Source organism: Synchiropus splendidus, chromosome 10 (assembly GCF_027744825.2).
Source record: "Synchiropus splendidus isolate RoL2022-P1 chromosome 10, RoL_Sspl_1.0, whole genome shotgun sequence".
Classification (NCBI taxonomy): domain Eukaryota; kingdom Metazoa; phylum Chordata; class Actinopteri; order Syngnathiformes; family Callionymidae; genus Synchiropus; species Synchiropus splendidus.
This window is the reverse complement of record NC_071343.1, coordinates 719,966-738,338: the sequence shown is the minus strand read 5'-3', so window position 1 is coordinate 738,338 and position 18,373 is coordinate 719,966. Positions and strand designations below refer to the sequence as shown.

At 56.8% G+C, this 18,373-nt stretch overlaps 2 protein-coding genes and 1 non-coding gene across 5 annotated transcripts; 2 read left to right on the top strand and 1 right to left on the bottom strand.

Annotated features, from left to right (window-relative positions):
- Nucleotides 1–7,741: 7,741 nt before the first annotated feature.
- Nucleotides 7,742–7,813, bottom strand: trnae-uuc (transfer RNA glutamic acid (anticodon UUC)). The gene has a single exon. It is a non-coding gene; the product is annotated as a tRNA-Glu (tRNA).
- On the top strand, nucleotides 7,760–11,266 carry LOC128766244 (GTP-binding protein 8-like). Its single transcript, XM_053877743.1, has 9 exons — nucleotides 7,760–7,881; nucleotides 7,968–8,096; nucleotides 8,352–8,521; nucleotides 8,662–8,815; nucleotides 9,232–9,330; nucleotides 9,664–9,794; nucleotides 9,860–9,959; nucleotides 10,241–10,362; nucleotides 11,121–11,266. The coding sequence occupies exons 3-9, from the start codon at nucleotides 8,364–8,366 to the stop codon at nucleotides 11,209–11,211; spliced, it is 855 nt and encodes a 284-aa protein (XP_053733718.1). The 5' UTR covers nucleotides 7,760–7,881; nucleotides 7,968–8,096; nucleotides 8,352–8,363; the 3' UTR covers nucleotides 11,212–11,266.
- A 1,517-nt stretch (nucleotides 11,267–12,783) lies between these two features.
- LOC128766243 (ileal sodium/bile acid cotransporter-like) lies at nucleotides 12,784–17,316 on the top strand. Of its 3 annotated transcripts, none has more exons than XM_053877742.1 (7): nucleotides 12,784–12,910; nucleotides 14,619–15,060; nucleotides 15,521–15,639; nucleotides 15,708–15,796; nucleotides 15,854–16,029; nucleotides 16,183–16,340; nucleotides 16,714–17,316. In XM_053877742.1, the coding sequence occupies exons 2-7, from the start codon at nucleotides 14,675–14,677 to the stop codon at nucleotides 16,857–16,859; spliced, it is 1,074 nt and encodes a 357-aa protein (XP_053733717.1). In that variant the 5' UTR covers nucleotides 12,784–12,910; nucleotides 14,619–14,674; the 3' UTR covers nucleotides 16,860–17,316. The 3 variants fall into 3 exon arrangements, with proteins under 3 accessions (XP_053733717.1, XP_053733716.1, XP_053733715.1); XM_053877741.1 differs by lacking the exon at nucleotides 12,784–12,910 and adding an exon at nucleotides 12,965–13,079; XM_053877740.1 differs by lacking the exon at nucleotides 12,784–12,910 and adding an exon at nucleotides 13,861–13,988 and having other exon boundaries at nucleotides 14,193–15,060.
- The last annotated feature ends 1,057 nt before the right edge of the window (nucleotides 17,317–18,373 follow it).

Sequence of the window (18,373 nt, the reverse complement as noted above, 5' to 3'; positions counted from 1 at the left end):
TGAGTCACTGCGAGTCACTGCAAGGAACTGCGACTCACTGGGAGGCACTGTGAGCCACTGCGAGTCACTGCACTGCAAGGCACTGGGAGTCACTGGGAGTCACTGCGAGTCACTGCGAGACATTGTGAGCCACTGCGAGTCACTGCGAGGCACTGTGACCTCTGTGACCTCTGTGACTTGCAGTGACTCACAGTGAGGCACGGAGGTCACAGTGAGTCTCAAAGGTCACATGTGTATGATTCCATTGGTCTCACCAACGTCCTGCTGAGTCACATGCTAATTTTGAGGGTTGGTCAAACCCGGTCCAATCGAGTCGGAGACTCGGCTCTGAGTCAGTCAGCGCATCAACAACTTGTTGATTTTCACGCCACAGACCTGCACGACTCCCACTGGAGACCCGAATCAGAGCCCTCTGGTGGAGGACCTGAGGAGCAGAGAACTTGGACTCTGCAGCAGTCCCACGAGGATGAGCCGGCCGGCGGGGGCCCGGGGCCCTCTGACTCTGATCCTCCAGAGCCCCAGCTCCCGCCGCGCCGCTTCACTCTCATTGAGATGTTCTCTGTGCCGGTGTTGTTTGCCTCAATGCTCCCAGGAGCCGAGTCGGACACTTTCCCAGCCCTCGACCCGCCACCGTCCAAGTCGTCCGGGGGCTTCTGTGGTGGGCGTCTTTGTGGCGCCACCTGGGGCCCTTTTCATCCGCCTTAATTGGGTCGGCAGAGGGTTGGAGCGGGACCTGCTTGTGTTTCCGAGCACGCAGCGCAGGAGCTTCAGGTCCAGGTTCTGGCGGCGCAGAGATGAACGGCGGCTGCATCTGGAGCCCTTGATTAAAAGTGTCGTGCTGGTAGAATAAATGCGCTTGTGCTGGTGCGCCGCGTCGTCCAGGGAGAGTCCGGGTCGATGGATCGATGCTCTGCTGCCGCCACCGCGCCTCCTTTCTCTGCTGCTGCATGACCCGAATACCAGAGGACCGCAGACCCCCCGGCCCGCCGCACACGCTCCTCCCAGTCCCAGGCTCCTGTTGGCGCCGGGACGCTCAGTCGTGGGCCTCCGCTGGCCAGCGCCGCCCCTCTCTCTCCCTCCGTCCCTCTGTTCTGTCATCCTCCGTCTCTACCTCCTTCCATCCCTCCATCCCTCCCTCTCTTCCTCCTTCCATCCCTCCATCCCTCCCTCTCTTCCTCCCTCTAAACTTTCATCCCTCCACTCCTTCATCCTCCATCTCTCCCTCCCTCTCCTCCGTCTTCATCCCTCCATGACTCTCCTCCCTCTTCATCCCTCCCTCCATCTCTCCCTCCTTCCATCCCTTTATCCCTCCTCCATCTCTCCCTCCTTCCATCCTTTCATCCCTCCCTCCTTCCACCCCTTTATCCCTCCTCCATCTCTCTCTCCTTCCATCCCTCGATCCCTTCATTGCTCCATCTCTCCCTCCTTCCATCCCTTTATCCCTCCTCCATCTCTCCCTCCTTCCATCCCTTCATCTCTCCCTTCATCTCTCCCTCCTTCCATCCCTCTACCCCATCATCTCTCCACCCCTTCAGCGATCCATCTCTCCCTCCTTCCATCCCTCCATCCCTCCATCTCTCCCTCCTTCCATCCCTTCATCTCTCCCTTCATCTCTCCCTCCCTCTCTCCCTCCTTCCATCCAGCCATCCCTCCCTCTCTCCTCCTTCCACCCCTTTATCCCTCCTCCATCTCTCTCTCCTTCCATCCCTCGATCCCTTCATCGCTCCCTCTCTCCCTCCTTCCATCCCTTTATCCCTCCTCCATCTCTCCCTCCTTCCATCCCTCCATCTCTCCCTCCTTCCATCCCTTCATCTCTCCCTCCATCTCTCCCTCCTTCCATCCCTTCATCTCTCCCTCCATCTCTCCCTCCTTCCATCCCTCTACCCCATCATCTCTCCACCCCTTCAGCGATCCATCTCTTCCTCCCTCCATCCCTCGATCCCTTCATCGCTCCATCCCTCCATCCCTCCATTTCTCGCTCCCTTGTCCCTCCACCCCTTCATCGATCCATATCTTCCTCCCTCCATCCCTCCATCCCTCCATCCCTCCATCTCTCCCTCCTTCCATCCCTTCATCTCTCCCTTCATCTCTCCCTCCCTCTCTCCCTCCTTCCATCCAGCCATCCCTCCCTCTCTCCTCCTTCCACCCCTTTATCCCTCCTCCATCTCTCTCTCCTTCCATCCCTCGATCCCTTCATCGCTCCCTCTCTCCCTCCTTCCATCCCTTTATCCCTCCTCCATCTCTCCCTCCTTCCATCCCTCCATCTCTCCCTCCTTCCATCCCTTCATCTCTCCCTCCATCTCTCCCTCCTTCCATCCCTTCATCTCTCCCTCCATCTCTCCCTCCTTCCATCCCTCTACCCCATCATCTCTCCACCCCTTCAGCGATCCATCTCTTCCTCCCTCCATCCCTCGATCCCTTCATCGCTCCATCCCTCCATCCCTCCATTTCTCGCTCCCTTGTCCCTCCACCCCTTCATCGATCCATATCTTCCTCCCTCCATCCCTCCATCCCTCCATCCCTCGATCCCTTCATCGCTCCCTCCCTCCATCTCTCCCCCTTCCATCCCTCTACCCCTTCAGCGATCCATCCCTCCATCCCTCCATCTCTCGCTGCCTTCATCCCTCCACCCCTTCATCGATCCATCCCTTCATCCTTCCATCTCACTAGTTCTCCTTTTGTGGTTTTTATTTTGTCTGTTCTTTGTTTGCTTTTTGACACCGTCAACTCTGCCCGACCCCTGAGTCTGTGGTTGTTCCACCAAAGGTTTCAAAGTTTCTGTTGTTTTGCTCTTCTTTTGTTTCTCACCTCTGCTGCTGACTTGCCCACCGCCTGGTTTGTTGTTGTGGTGTTTCTAACTCCTCAACTCTGGTGAACTGGACCTGGCCGGCGTCGGATGAAGCGGCTGTGATGTAACTACAGGAGAGAAGCGGGACGTGCGGAGGGTGGTCTCTGGAGGAAGGCCGGCCCAGGGCCAGATGGCCCGGCTCTGGTCGGGATCTCAGCGCTCTGAAGGCTGGAGGCCACCGCAGGGGAAACCTGTTTGTTGCCGCGGCAACGGCGAGGTGGGAGTCAAGTGGATTTAAGAGGCCGATGTTTTTGAGCGTGAGACACAAATCCACTTTCCTTCCAGAAACCTGGTTAAGGTCCCGACAGGTCGATGAGGCAGGAAAACGGATGGCGCTATCGGTTTCACATCAGCGGCGGAGCAGAAGGAGCGCTGGGATCAGCGCAGCCCACCGCGCTGGGCCTCGGCGACGCCATCGATTTCCCATTATGTGGAGCGTCGCTCCTGCTGAGCAGGTCCAGCGGCCTCCGACCCCAGGGACACGCAGCGCATCGACGTCTTCCCCGAAACAAAGCTGCCGGCCTGCGGCGGCACGTCCCTGCCACGCGCACCAGTTAGAGGTCAGATGCGGGAGAGTCCAGGAGACCTGGGCAGGAAGTTCTCAGACTCCTCAGATGGTCGGCTTCTTCTGGCAGTTGATGGGAGAAAAGTGTTGAACTTCCTCCTCAGTGAAAGACCAGATGAAGGTCCTTCAGTGGTCCTCCATGTTCCTTCAGTGGTCCTCTCAGCCGTCTCTGACCAGCGCTCTGAGCTTCTTGGCTTTAAATGCTAACCGTTAGCATCTCCTGACTGACATGTGTGGCAACAAGGTTCAGAAGCAAAAACCAAACACGCTGTGATGATGATGGTCCTCTCACAAGCCCAGGGAGGACACCTACTCACATGGACCTGCAGGGGGCGACGCTGGAGATCACAAACCTGCGGTTGCTTCCAGGACTGAGTCCCGTGGGTCAAAGCCCGTCCACATCGACGGCTGCGACGGGTCCGACCCGGGATCCCACCCATCAGTGGTCGCGCTGGCGAGCGCCTCTCCAGCTCGGCACTCTGCCACAGAGGCCCAGGTATTTTGGCTGATGGTGTGAGAGGTTCTGGCAACAGATGTCCAGCCGCTTGCTCTCAGCCCACAGCTGAAGACACCAGCCTCTGAACGCTGAACAGCTCCGGGCGGAGAGGTTCTGATGGCGACGTCACAGCTGCACTCTGAAGAGCCACCAGTAGATGGCGTCTCATCCAACACCAACTTCTGCTTATGTGACATCACATGTCGGTCAGGACTTCCTGAGGCCACGGGAAACGTCTCCTGAGGGAATAAGTTTTGTCCTCGTGCGTCTCCAGAGGTTCTCCATGAAACATCAAGTGCTGTTTGATTTGGATCTGGAGGTGCTGGGTGAAGTCAGCAGCGTGTGGAGACCTCAGAGACCTGACCTGACTACCTGACTCCTGCGGGAAGATAGAAGAGTCACGTGATTGGAGGCCTCACGCCGCGGCCGGGATGATGAAGCCACCAAGGAACGCAGCGCTCCTCTGAGGTGACCTCTCGCGGATGGAAGAGGTCCTGCACCCTAATGTCTGAAGAATAAAAAAGCGGTGTTTCTTCTGACAACAAATGACTGTATTTCCATCCAGACATCTCTCTGATAAAAGAGCAACCTTCCTGAACATCTCATATCTAGATGTGTGCGTGTGTGTTACTGTGGTCATCATTTCGAGTCGCCCGTTACTGATGGAATTGATTCCTTCATTTGGCTCGTTTTCCACGTCCACGTGTTCGTGGCTCAACGATCCACACTGGCTGACAGGGTTCCGCTCCTTCCGTCTCGCCGTCTCGGGCTGAGACGCGCTTCTCTGGAGCTCTACTGCCACCTGCCGGCGTCTTCAGAGGAGGACGTCATGTGGCCGCTGACGACGGTGACGACAGGAAGCTGTGCTGACAGTGAGGAGCAGGAGGAGGAGGCTGTAACCAGGAGCACATGTGATGGTGCTCACGCTCAGCCAGCCGCAGTCATCGCAGCCATCCATCACCTCAGCAGTGGAGCTGGGAGCAGATGGATGAACACATGACGTGAGTGTTGGAGGAGGCTCAGGTCCGTCCACAGGCCTTCACGCCGGTGAGGAAGGACGGAGGCATGCAGGCTCCTCACGGTTCCCTTCAGAGACCCCTCAGTGCTTCCATGTGAGACTCGCCCGGGTGCCGCTCAGGTTCTGGCACACTTTGTCTCCCACCCACACGTGAGCCACTCCGTCTGCTTCCCAGCAGGAAGTCACTCCTTCATCCGCGTGGAGGCCTCATCCACACACGTGCCACACAACCAGCCTCCTGCCCGTTTATCCTTCTTTGTGGGGACCAATTCTTGTCACAACGTACGGACCCCACAAGGTTTGAGGAAGAAGACGTCAAAGTACGCGGCTCTCAGTCTGGTCCAGGGTGCTGGTTCAGAGGCGTGATCCTCCTCAACCCTCTGTGAAGGTCTCAACAGCGAGGCGCGTTTGAGGACCAGACTCGGGACACCTGGTCGGAGCCGAAGCAGCTGACGCCCGCTCAGAGGTCGTCCACAGATCAGGCGTGTGGTGGGAGGCGTCACTCGCAGCAGCCTCCAGCTGTGCGTGGGAGCCGTGCTCTAACTACCTCATCCGTCAGCCGCTTCTCTGGAGCCTCCCACCCGATAAAACAGTCATATTTCTCCACACCACCGTCGGCGAAAGGCAAACAAGCGCTGAAGTCTCCGCTAACAAACTCAGCGGGAGTCAATCAGAGCTCACTAATTTGGGATAATAGGATCCAGGCACAAAAACAAAGCGGCACTTTCATGCTACCGGAGTGATGAATGAGCTGCAGATTCCCTGAGGAGTGAGACCTCTCGCTGAGGTTTGTTTGGGCTTTCTTTGGATTCATCCCTGCGCCGTCTTCGTCTTCGTCGTCCTCCCCTCCGCGAGGTGGGGGGCGCCACTCGTGCGTTCTGATCCATCAATCTCTCTCCAAACCTCGGCATGATCCGGGGGAGAATGGATGTCCCGACCTCTGACCTCTTCATCCGTGTCGGGGCGACACCGGGGGTCCCCTGTCATCCCGCACACCGGGCCGCTTAACATGCAAATGAGACGTAGTATTGGGGCCTGAGGTCAGCGTGATGAATCCGTGTCACTTCGGTGTGTGTGAGGCCGCAGCTCAACAATGAGGGGCGACGCGGACACGTCTCCTCTTGATTCAAATCCATCCGTTTATTTTTTCCTTCGAGCTCCAGCACTCCCCTTGTCAATCTGGCTTTAATGGTTTCAAACACATTCATTACATTTCATTGGACTTTTTGCCATAGGAGTTACAGGACTATGGCAGTGTTGAAGTACTTTGCAGTGCTATTTGGCCTCTACAGATCCTGGGTCAGTCAAAGCAGCGTCAGTGTTTTGAATTTGTCTTCACTTCCCGAGCGGCGGCTCGCGAAGCTGCTGAGGGTCTCGCTGTCTGCAGGGCTTTGGTCATGTGACCTGCGACCTGAAACTGCCTTCAGCCGCTTGGATCAGGGACCCACAGCTGAGGGCCCGAGCCAAGGTCTCTCTCTCACACGCAACAGTGCGGCACAGCGACTGCACTCACCAACCCATCTGCAACTCCCCCCACTCTTGTTGTGAGTCAAAGCTGACAGTAGTGGCGGTACCTTCCCCAGTGGTAGAAGTATCAGCTGGACAGACAGAAGTATTCGTGAGTGCAGTGGTGCAAGTATGAGGAGGCGGAGAAGCTCAAGTTGGGTGGAGAGTAGGACTGAGGAGGAGGAGTGAACGGCTCCGACTCCACACGCAGAATGTGGGTCAGAGGCTCCAGACGTGAAGTGTTGGGGATGAAAGCCACCGTGGTGAACTGGAGCTGGAGTTCACGTGCGTCAGTCCTTGGGAGAGGTGTTTTCTCTGCCGCCTGTGAGAGACTCCAGATGTTTCCACGGCGGGGGCAGCGATCGTCGGTCACGTGACCTGAGCGAAGGGCGGCGGTGACCCCGTGTGGCCGGCAGAAGAAGCGCCGCAGCCTGAGAACTCCCGGCTTCACACCGTTCATCAGCGTCAGATTAGCGCTGGGCCTCCAGAGGGAGCGACTCAGCAGATGATGGCGTAACCTGAGCACCACCCTCCGCCCAGGGGCCCGGGGCCACTGAATTTATGAAGACGTTTCTTTGGCCGGCTCGGCGAATCCTAATCCAGAATAATCCCCAGAAGGTCGGAGACGGAGGACGGTCCTGACAGGTCCGGCTCGTACCTGCTGCCGCCCCGCGGCTCCGCTCCATGCATCATCAAGACGGATGTGCTGCCTTCTAAAAGAGGAGTCCTTCATTACTGCTGCATATCAGAGCGGCGGCGGGAGGAGAGGCGCGGCTGTCAGGCCGGGGATTCGTCAGCCGCCACCTTGAGGTCGCAAGCCTCTCCTGCTCCGTCGCCACGTCTCCAGCTGGCCGTGGAGGAGCAACTCTTCTGTCCGTCTCTCTGTCTGCCACTCTGTCACACCGTCGGTCTGTCTCTCCCTCTCTCCGTCTGTCTGTCTGCTACTCTGTCTGTCTCTCTCGCCGTCTCTCCATCTGCCTGTCTCTCTGTCATTCTGTCTGCTACTCTGTGCCAGTCTGTCTGTCTCTCTGTCCGTCCGAGCCGAACTTGACCCACTCAGTGGCCGAGTGTTGGTGCGGCTGTGGTGACCAACTGTGGAGTCACCATGGTGTGATGATGTCGCGGCCCGTCACTGCCACCTGCTGCTCCAGTGTGTGTTCTACAGACCATCGAGCAGCGGTATCGGTCCTGGTTTCAGATGAGCTCCGGCGGGTGAGCTCAGAAGATGGTCGGCAACACAAGAGGGCCGTGTGTTTGAGGAAGGACCCAACCAGCAGCGGTCAATTTCCGTCAGGGTCACAAAAGAAGTTCCCATACCGGGAGTCGAACCCGGGCCGCCTGGGTGAAAACCAGGAATCCTAACCGCTAGACCATATGGGACTGGCAGCTCGTGACGTCACAACGAGTGACAGTATTGCAATGCATGAATACGATGCCAAATGAAAAAGGTCAATATATCAACGCAGATGATTCGAAGGTAAAACCGAACCGTACCGGAGAGTTATAAGAACCTCGATGGCTTATTTCTTCTCAGCGGAACCTTCGTTCCGCCGGACCGAGTTGGGCGCTGCACACAAAATGGCGGCCGGGAAGCGGCATGTAAACACGTCCTGACTCGACATCGAAGATACGAAGAAGTAGCAGGTCCAGTCTTCCTCGCTAGGTGAGTTTGACTTGTCGCACGTTTCGTTTCAAACGCTTCTCGTGAATATGGAACATATCCACGCATGTTATGCGCTACATTGAGCACAACATTCACGAGTAAGGACGTTAAGACCGGTACTAAGGCTCATGATTAAACTGGCGTCAGTCGTGTTTTCAGCCGAGCTGTTGTTGAACTGGAGCTGTTGAATGGCTGGTGGTTGGTTGTCATCAGCGGGCTTGCTGTTGAGCTTCTCTCTTCTCTCGTGTCTTGCAGACTGGTCTCGGCATGTTCGCTCTCGGGATGGTGTCTCATCGGTCCTGGGCGTCTGTGATGCGGCGCGGCGTCCACAGACTCGCGTCCCTTCACAAGGTCCTGGCGCTTCCAGCCAAGAAAACACAGGCTTTGCTTTATCCCGTCAGCCACCTGGAGGGCTACCTGGACAGGTGAAGACTCGCGTGGCCTGGGGTCACTGTCACTTCCTCAAACTGAGCCCCCTGCGCCCTCATGCGGTCACTGTTAGAGCCCTGGTCTGAGACTCACGTCTCACAAGTGAGGCACGACAATAATCCAGGCTCCTCTCCAGCTCCATGGACACATCGGACTTCCGCCTCTTCCAGCCCAGCGTTGAGGACATCATGAAGGCGGAGAAGCTCTTCTGCTCCACGCCCACTCACAAGATCGACTACCACACGTCTGCCGAGAGGATGGAGCACACGCCCTCGCTGGCGCAGCCCGAGGTGGGAGCCGTGCCGAGCAGGGACGGAACGTCCGTCGCCACCATTTTGATTCATGTTTGCCATGTAGATTATTCCACTTAATTAAATATTAACCCGCAAAAAGGGCTTCAAACAAAGTGAGTGAACTGTGAACAGCTTGTGAGGCCGAAGCAGGAACGACAGGCATGTGACCTGAACAGTGCAGGAGATGAGATTAGAAAACACTGACTGCACGTGCACGAATCCTCCTCATGGAAGCTCTGACCGCAGGGGTGCCCTCACTGTCATGGGCTCCAGAGTGGGATCGGCACAGGACTTGTTGAGAGCAACACATGAGCCTGTTGTGCATCAGTGTGTTTGATCTCTGGTGTCCAGAACCATCAAACCAAAGCTCAATTTCCAAAATGTCATTCTGTTTCTGTCTCGTGCGTGTGCAGGTCTGTTTCATCGGCAGAAGCAACGTAGGGAAGTCGTCTCTGATCAAGGCTCTGTTCTCCCTGTCTCCAGAGGTGGAGGTCCGCGTCTCCAAAACCCCGGTGAGTCTCGGCTGGTCTGTCAGGACAAGGCCACCCAACATGCCACAGAGCAGCGTTTTTCCTGTTGAAAACCCAAACGTGTGGTGAACCGTGCGATGCTAATGGCTGGTGGGGGTCGTACTGGCTCAGTCATGTGTCTCGGGTGTGTTGATGTTTCACCTGCCTGCCGTGAGACTCTGGACGCTGTTGTGCCGTGGTGGCCTCAGCACGACTGTCAGGTGGGGTCGCACTCGCCCACAGTTGGGTCGCGGCTCAGACGCCCGACACCAGCACCCTTTCACATGCCGCCGCCGCGAGTTGTGTTTGCGGCTGACCTGGTTCTGCTCCACTCAGGGTCACACCAGGAAGATGAACTTCTTCAGGGTGGGAAAGTCCTTCTCTGTGGTGGACATGCCGGGCTACGGACACAGAGCACCCGCAGACTTCGTGGACATGGTGGAGCCCTATCTGCGCTGCAGGAAGAGGTGAGCGTCGCCGTGGCGGCAGTCCAGGACTCGGCTCCTGACGGCTCGTGCTGTGACTCCGCCAGCCTGGTGAGGACCTTCATGCTGGTGGACGGGAGCCTGGACTTTCAGAAGAACGACCTGATTGCGCTGGAGATGTGTGAGGAGATGAGACGGCCGTACGTGGTGCGTACACGCGGAGGTAGACACACTTGGCTCTTGACTCGTTCTCGTGAGTCGAGTCTTCACTGAAACTCCACGTGATGAAACCCGAGCTGCTGGGGGTGGACGCCTGATTCGTCTCTCTTGAGTCCACAGTGAATCAATGTTGAACGCTCCCGCTCAGCTATTTAAATCCTCGGCCCGCACTCAATAATTCATGCCTACTGTTACGAGCGGGTGATCGGTCTGCCGCGGCCGTGAAGCTTCACTCGCTGATGGACGAACCTGCTGGTGCTGTCCTGCAGATCGTGCTGACCAAGATCGACAAGTGTGGCGGGCGAGGGAAGCTGCTGAGGAACCTCATGAGCCTGCAGGACCTGATCAAGACGCAGACCAGATGCTGCTTCCCGCAAGCCTTCCTGGCCAGGTGAGGGCGCCAGTCACCAGCAGCAGTCAGGACTGTCGGGGCCAGAGAGAGAGACTGGCTGGGATTATTGTTGACTTTTCTCACTCTCTGACTGAGACCTGAGGACGACTCTCAACTCCGGTCTCCACCAATCTAATAGTTTAATGATGTAGACCAGGGCTGGCCCACCAGTCCGAGCCTCACAGCCCCGTTGTTTGACTGTGTTGCTGAGCAGAGCCGCATGCTACAGCCATGTCAGGCTGTGAGGCTTCACCTGAGCAGCTGCTCACCTGACTCACTATAGCAGTTAAAGCTCCTCCCTGTGTGTCACCAGGTTGCTGGTTCACGTCCAGCGTACATCTCTGGTGCATGTCTTTTTCAAACTCCTCCATTTGACCCTGATCCTCCTGGAAATATCAAGCGGCGTCGATAGAAATGTGGGCGTCATTGACTTGACTCCTCTATGTTTGGACGTGGCCCCGGTCTGTGTGTGTGTGTGTGTGTGTGTGTGTGTGTGTGTGTGTGTGTGTGTGTGTGTGTGTGTGTGTGTGTGTGTGTGTGTGTGTGTGTGTGAGCCACGCTGCAGACTGGAGCCTCTCCTCTTCTTTTTCTTCTGGATTCTGCTCTTAAATTCTTCACAGAATGTCTTTATCTGAGGGCCTCTCCTCATCAGGAGAGACTTGAGAGAAGGAGCTGAGGTCCACTGATGGTTCCTCAGAGACTGGACTCAGTTCCAGCTGCTGCAGAACCTCTTCTCACCCGGCTCTCCTTTCTTTCAGCTCCCTCAACTACTCCGGGATCCACCTGCTGCGGTGTTTCATCGCTCACGTGACCGGAAGCATCAACCTGAGGGACACCTCTCCCAGCTGACGGAGAGCCGGACCTTCTCCAGGTGCTCCTCCGTCAGCAGTCGGGTCAGAAGGTCTGGGCTCCTGGATCCAGACTGAGGACAGGCGTGGGCTGCTCCTCTGTGGAGCTGAGGTCCGGTCTCGGTCAGTGGCGTCTGGAGCTCAGACCTCCACCTCTTTTCTCTGGAACTGACCTTGTAGAAGTACGAGGACCACAGAGCAGAACACTGTCCCTCTTCTCCTCGGGCGTTTGGACCCAGCTGGCCTGTGCATGTTGTCTGTGGAGCTCCAGCAGGATTCAGACTCCAGAGCCTGATAGTTATTGATGATCTTTTTTTGAGGTTGTTTGTGGCGGCTGCTGTGACTCACCATTAGACTCCTTCACTGAGCTGCTCTTGGTGGCGTCCGTCACTGTGGTCCGCTCTCAGCGGAGCTGCTGCCATGGAGACCAGAGGAAGTCTGCAAGACAAACATCAGCTGACCAGCGCTTGTTAACTTTACAGGCGCTGCCTGCGCGGGGGTCAAGGTCACCCCCCCCTCTCTCTGTACATGTCCTGTTTAATCATCTGGCCTATAAAAGACGATTCCTCAGCGAGCTTTTACAAGGACACCACATCAAACCCAGATTCCTCTGAGTAGCTATGTGCAGGCCCCTAGCAGCGCCGCCGCGGCCCCCAGGTGCTTCACTGCGGCCCGTCATAACAGGTGACCAGGCGGACGGAGGCTGGATGAGACTCACTGAGACGGTCGGCCAGTCAAATCCATAACCTGATCCAGAAGGTCAGAAGGACTCATGCCACTCAGGAGAGCCTCACCGGGCCCCTGGTGGCCCCGTCACAGTCACGGAAAAGTTCACAGATAACTGAGCGTGGATCCACTTCGTTGCAGCAGTACTTGAACGTTCCCTCTCCGCTTCAGAGTTTTTGCTTTTAGTTCCTCGTGAGAGCAGCGTCCCTGCACAGTGGGAGACCCTGGTTCCAGGTTTTGCCTCCTCCTGTCCCGGCAGAACCTCTGCTCCTGAGGCCGTGGTCCGGACGTCCCCAGGCCGGGCTGGAGAGAGGGAAGTCAGGTGCTGCCCCCGTGACCTCAGGCGGCCTCTGCGGCGGCGGCGGCGACTCACTGTGCCACTCCTCCATCACTGCTTGGGCTGTAAACCTTTATCTTGAGTCGTAATAATGTTCCTCATCACCGTTTAACTGGCTTTATTGATTCCGCAGCAGGTGTGTGGCACGCCGCGTCCCTGCCGCCACACGCACACACACGTGCAGGTCCAGGAGTGCAGAGGTCAGTGCTGTTCCTCTGCCAGAGCGGCGTGAGTCTGGGTCGCTGGTGAAGCCGCACGCGTCACATGACCCTCCTCAGGAAGCAGGTCGGCCCTCAGGTTGTTTCTTCTCACTCGTGAGGCGCTAAAACCACTGACGCAAGTCCATGTCACGAATGGAGTGAGAGCGGTGACTTGGTGGCATTTGACTCTTGAGAGGCGCTGATCCTCAGCTGGAGGCTCTTCAGAGATGGTTCCGCTCCAAACATGGAGTCTCATGATTAAAAAGTCATCAAACCCAACTCAAGATAGAGTCTGTCCTCCAACTTCTCTGCGGTTCCTGATGGACCTCGGAGGCAGACGATGGAGGAACCTGAGGAACCTCCCGAAGGCCTGCGTCGTTCTCAGACTTTGAGCTGGGACCCGTCCATTGTAGCGCTCTGACCTCTGACCTTCACTGGTGAGTCTGTTCTCCTCAGAGACCCTGAGGCTTTAGAGCCAGTCTGGTCCGTGACTGTGAGCCCCAGAGTCCGACTCCCTGACCCCTGCAGGAGTGAGGCCTGGCTCCTGACTGGGGGAGGAACACTGAGTGCAACCTCTTCACACAGCGGTGGAGGCTGGTGATGAAGGTGATGACAGTGAACGATGATGGTGATGATGATGGTGATGACAGTGAACAATGATGGTGATGATGAAGGTGATGACAGTGAACGATGATGGTGATGATGATGTGATGATGAAGGTGATGACAGTGAACAATGATGGTGATGATGAAGGTGATGATCTTGAACGATGATGTTGATGATGATGGTGATGACAGTGAACGATGATGGTGATGATGAAGGTGATGACCTTGAACGATGATGTTGATGATGATGGTGATGACAGTGAACGATGATGGTGATGATGAAGGTGATGACAGTGAACGATGATGGTGATGATGAAGGTGATGACAGTGAACGATGATGATGGTGGTGAAGGTGATGATGAAGGTGATGACAGTGAACGATGATGATGAAGGTGATGACAGTGAACGATGATGGTGATGATGAAGGTGATGATGAAGGTGATGACAGTGAACGATGATGATGAAGGTGATGACAGTGAACGATGATGGTGATGATGATGTGATGATGACAGTGAACGATGATGGTGATGATGAAGGTGATGACAGTGAACGATGATGGTGATGATGAAGGTGATGACAGTGAACGATGATGGTGATGATGAAGGTGATGACAGTGAACGATGATGGTGATGATGAAGGTGATGATGAAGGTGATGACAGTGAACGATGATGATGAAGGTGATGACAGTGAACGATGATGGTGATGATGAAGGTGATGACAGTGAACGATGATGATGGTGGTGAAGGTGATGATGAAGGTGATGACAGTGAACGATGATGGTGATGATGAAGGTGATGACAGTGAACGATGATGATGAAGGTGATGACAGTGAACGATGATGATGAAGGTGATGACAGTGAACGATGATGGTGATGATGAAGGTGATGACAGTGAACGATGATGATGAAGGTGATGACAGTGAACGATGATGGTGATGATGAAGGTGATGACAGTGAACGATGATGGTGATGATGAAGGTGATGACAGTGAACGATGATGGTGATGATGAAGGTGATGACAGTGAACGATGATGGTGATGATGAAGGTGATGACAGTGAACGATGATGGTGATGATGAAGGTGATGACAGTGAACGATGATGGTGATGATGAAGGTGATGACAGTGAACGATGATGATGAAGGTGATGACAGTGAACGATGATGGTGATGATGAAGGTGATGACAGTGAACGATGATGATGGTGGTGAAGGTGATGATGAAGGTGATGACAGTGAACGATGATGATGAAGGTGATGACAGTGAACGATGATGGTGATGATGATGGTGATGACAGTGAATGATGATGGTGATGATGATGGTGATGATGATGGCGATGAGAGTAAACGATGATGATGATGACGGTGGACAATGATGGTGGTGTTGGTGGAGGTGATGCGTAACAGAGCCTTCTTCTCATAAACCCTCGGGGCCAACAGTCAAGACAGCTGCCAGTAAGTGGTTAATGACTGAAACTTGTGAGCGCTGCCCATAAAAACAGGTTAATTTTTACTTGGCTGAAAAAAGTCCCACCTCCCCGCAGCATAAAGAGCCGGCGGCCTGCCCCGCGGCGTTCGCCTCTCGTGTCAAGACGGCAGCATGAGTCTGGGAGCGGAGCCCCTCAGCTGCCCGGCGCACGCCACCGTGTGCTCCGGCGCCGACTGCGTCTACCCCGCCAGCAACTTCAACGCCGTCCTGAGCGTGGTGCTGAGCACGGTGCTCACCGTCATGCTGGCCATGGTCATGTTCTCCATGGGCTGCACCGTGGACGCCCACAAGCTGTGGGGCCACATCAGGAGGCCCTGGGGCATCTTCATCGGATTCCTCTGCCAGTTCGGCATCATGCCCTTCACGGCCTTCGCCCTGGCGCTGGCCTTCAACGTGCTGCCGGTGCAGGCCATCGTCATCGTCATCATGGGCTGCTGTCCCGGAGGCTCGGGCTCCAACATCATCTGCTACTGGCTGGACGGAGACATGGACCTCAGGTGAGGCTCAGAGCGTCCGCTCATGGCCACCGACTCGGGAGGGGTGGCCAACGTCTGAGCCAGCCGGCTGACGTCGCGGCGTCCTTCCTTCCTAACCCTGCGCCGGACAAGTTTTCCTGCCGTCTTCACATGATGCAACCTGAGCAGCACCTCAGCAGCAGCTTGCCCTTTGACCCATCATCATCACCACCACCACTCCGTGTTCCCTCCCCCAGTCAGGCGACAGCTGCTCTGAGGGCCTGCGGTGGCCCTGACTCTGGGGCCCACGCTGAAGGGCTCAGCTCAGCCTGTACGCTAGGACGAGAGGGAAGACGGCGCCCCCTCCGTCCGCTGACCTTGGTCCCGTTTAACGCCAGCAGAGGCTGCACATATGGGAAACACCTGCCACTTTAAAGTGGCGGCGAGTCTCCGGCCTGACTGACTGACTGACCTCTGACCCCTGACGCTCTCCTCCCCGCAGCATCAGCATGACGGCGTGCTCCTCCATCCTGGCCATGGGCATGATGCCGCTCTGCCTGCTCATCTACACCGCCACCTGGACCTCAGCCGGCACCATCCAGATCCCCTACGACAGCATCGGTGAGTTTGCGACCCCTGGCCCACCCCTGACAGGGCTCACCAGTCACGAGGAGTCGGCTCTGTTCCAGGCATCACTCTGGCCGCCCTCCTCATCCCCATCGGCTTCGGCATGTACGTCAAGCGTCGGTGGCCGGAGAAAGCCAAGAAGATCCTGAAGGTGAGTCCCCTCCCCGGCTGGCGCTCACCCTGTCGTCTGAGCGTCTGGTCTCCTCAGATCGGCTCCTTCGCCGGCTTCGCCCTCATCATCATCATCGCGGTGGTGGGCGGAGTTCTCTACCAGTCGTCCTGGACCATCGCGCCGTCCCTCTGGATCATCGGAACCATCTACCCCTTCATCGGCTTCGGCCTGGGCTTCCTCATGGCCCGCTTCGTCGGCCAGCCCTGGCACAGGTACTGGTTCTGCCCTGCGAACCTGCTCAAGTCGTATACTACTGGTGAAAGTAGTATTTGCTTTGGTGGAGGCTCACTGAGTGGCTGCCGTACTGGTGGTGGCCCCGGGTCACGTGACAGGCAGCGGGCGGTGACCGTGTCTCTCCGGCTCAGGTGCCGCACCATCGCCCTGGAGACGGGCTTCCAGAACTCCCAGCTGTGCAGCACCATTGTGCAGCTGTCCTTCAGCCCCGAGGAGCTGGAGGTGATGTTCGCCTTCCCCCTCATCTACAGCATCTTCCAGCTGGTGGTGGCCGTGCTCTTCGTCGGAGGTGAGGCCGCACCCGCAGCCTCTCACACACACGCACACACACACACACACGACTCAGGCGCGCTGGGCTCAGACGCCGGGCTGGAGCGCTTGAGAAGCCGGCGGGAGCGAAGGCTCTTGGCTCAGCTCAGCTGCGTGAAGGTGTCACAGGAGACCGTCCCAGCTCTTCTGCTGGAGGCCGTATTTTGGGCGGCTGTCGAGCGCCGACCTTGGCGAGTCTGACTCACGGCCATAAACGGCAGGTCAAGGCTGCCGGACGCTGGCGAATGACTTTACTGCTGCGAGGCTCTGCGCCTCGTTAAAACTCTGATTGCTGCGTTATGCAACGCTGGTTACGACACCGCCCTGACCCCTGACCTCTGACCTCTGCCCAGGCTACCGGCTGTACCGGCGGAAGTGTGGCGGCGGGCCGGGCCAGCGCCTCTCGCTGGAGGACGGAGAGGCCCAGAAGGAGAAACACCTGGAGGCGGGAAACACGGCCTTGGATTCAGGAGACGTGTTCAAGAAAACCCAGCTGTGAGCCGCGCAGGCGTGGACTGTGACGAGCGAAGGCGCCTCCTGCGGGCCGAGAGTGAGAGGTGCAGGCCCCGCGCGCCTCTGCCTTGCTGTTTTGAGTTTATTTAAATGCCATATTGTTGTTGTTTTCATACAAACTCCTGTTTGTGATTCGTGCACTTTTGCTGTGACTTTATTTAAATCCAAGACATTGGCCGTGTTTTTGAACTAGTTTCCAGAAAATAAAGGTGGGAGCGCCTCTTTAGAACCCTTCCTCTCTCGTGTCCTCACAAAGAACCTCCAGCGACACTCGGACATTCGTTGGTTTGTTTTTTCCAGCGTCAACAGTTGCGACAGCAGCAGCGCCACCTACAGGCACCTCTGGCGACAGCACGAGTCTGAACTGTGGCAGCACGGTTCCGTCAAGAGGAAGGGTCGCAGTGACGTCACAGTCAAGGCCGACGACATCAAAGCCGCGGAAGCCTCGGTGTTTTCTTGTTGCCTAGCAACGAGAGCATGGAACGAAAACACACTTTGAGAGGCATAAAGACACTCTCTGATACCTTAGAATTGCTGTCCTCATAAGCCCGTGTTGTCCACATGATAAAATGTTCTATACTGATATGAAATGTATCGTGTCATAATTCAGGCGCGACGGTGTCGGCTCATGACCATCGCGCCGTTATTCCTCACCGCCGAGATCACAGTCGCAGCACGCAGACAGCGTTGATGTGTGGAACACAGCGGAAGCGACCACTGTTGAACAGAACGTTCTGGTCCTGCTGGCCGTGGTGAAACTCTGGTTTCCGAGGCGCCCGCGAATGCACCGCCACTGGGAGCGCGCGAGCGAGAGGAAGAGGAGCAGCGGGAACGTGAGTGTCAAAGCCTCCGCTAAAACTCTTATCGAACCGGACTCGAGCGGCACAACTGGACCGGCGGACGCGGTCCGCGCGCGTCTCCTGCGCTCGCTGAGCGCGACTTCCAGTCCGGAGCTCGAAGTTCCGTCCAAGTTCGGCCGCCCTCTTTCCTCCGGTCCGCTTCACTTCGCCAGCGGGCTTTTCATGCCGGACCGCCCGGTACCAGAACCCGAACTCGCGTTCGGATTCATTCGAGTCAGTTGGCTGGAGGTGATGTTTCCGTGGTGGAAAAATAACGGGCGGCCCGCCCCTGGCGATGACGTCACGGGACCTCATGGCGACGGTGCTGCGATCAACAGTTGCCAAAGTGCTGTTCGAGTCTCCGTCTGTCTCCAGCGCGTCTCTCCAGCACCATGGTCCAACACGGCCGGGCCTGTGTGTGACCTGTGGAGACATCTGTTGCCGCCTCGGTCACCGGAGCGAAGCTTCGGCGCCTCAGCAGCGAGACGTTCCACCCGCGCTGGAGGAGCGCGTGCTCGCTCTGGTCGTCACCTGTGGAGGCGTGTTTCGGATCCACGAGTCGGACCTCGTGGGGTCGCTCGGGGTTACCCGGAGTAACCCGGGCCGTGCGTCAGTGGAATGGCGTTTCTGGGACTGAAGTCAAGTTAATGGGTCACTGGTT

Bases quoted from the DNA above. Each gene is read 5' to 3' on its own strand.
- LOC128766244 (XM_053877743.1), top strand. From the start codon at position 8,364: ATGTTCGCTCTCGGGATGGTGTCTCATCGGTCCTGGGCGTCTGTGATG. The intron at 9,795-9,859 runs GTGAGCGTCGCC...TGACTCCGCCAG, and splicing joins TATCTGCGCTGCAGGAAGAG to CCTGGTGAGGACCTTCATGC. The intron at 10,363-11,120 runs GTGAGGGCGCCA...CCTTTCTTTCAG, and splicing joins CCGCAAGCCTTCCTGGCCAG to CTCCCTCAACTACTCCGGGA.
- LOC128766243 (XM_053877742.1), top strand. From the start codon at position 14,675: ATGAGTCTGGGAGCGGAGCCCCTCAGCTGCCCGGCGCACGCCACCGTG. The intron at 15,061-15,520 runs GTGAGGCTCAGA...TCCTCCCCGCAG, and splicing joins GACGGAGACATGGACCTCAG to CATCAGCATGACGGCGTGCT. The intron at 15,797-15,853 runs GTGAGTCCCCTC...TGGTCTCCTCAG, and splicing joins AAGCCAAGAAGATCCTGAAG to ATCGGCTCCTTCGCCGGCTT.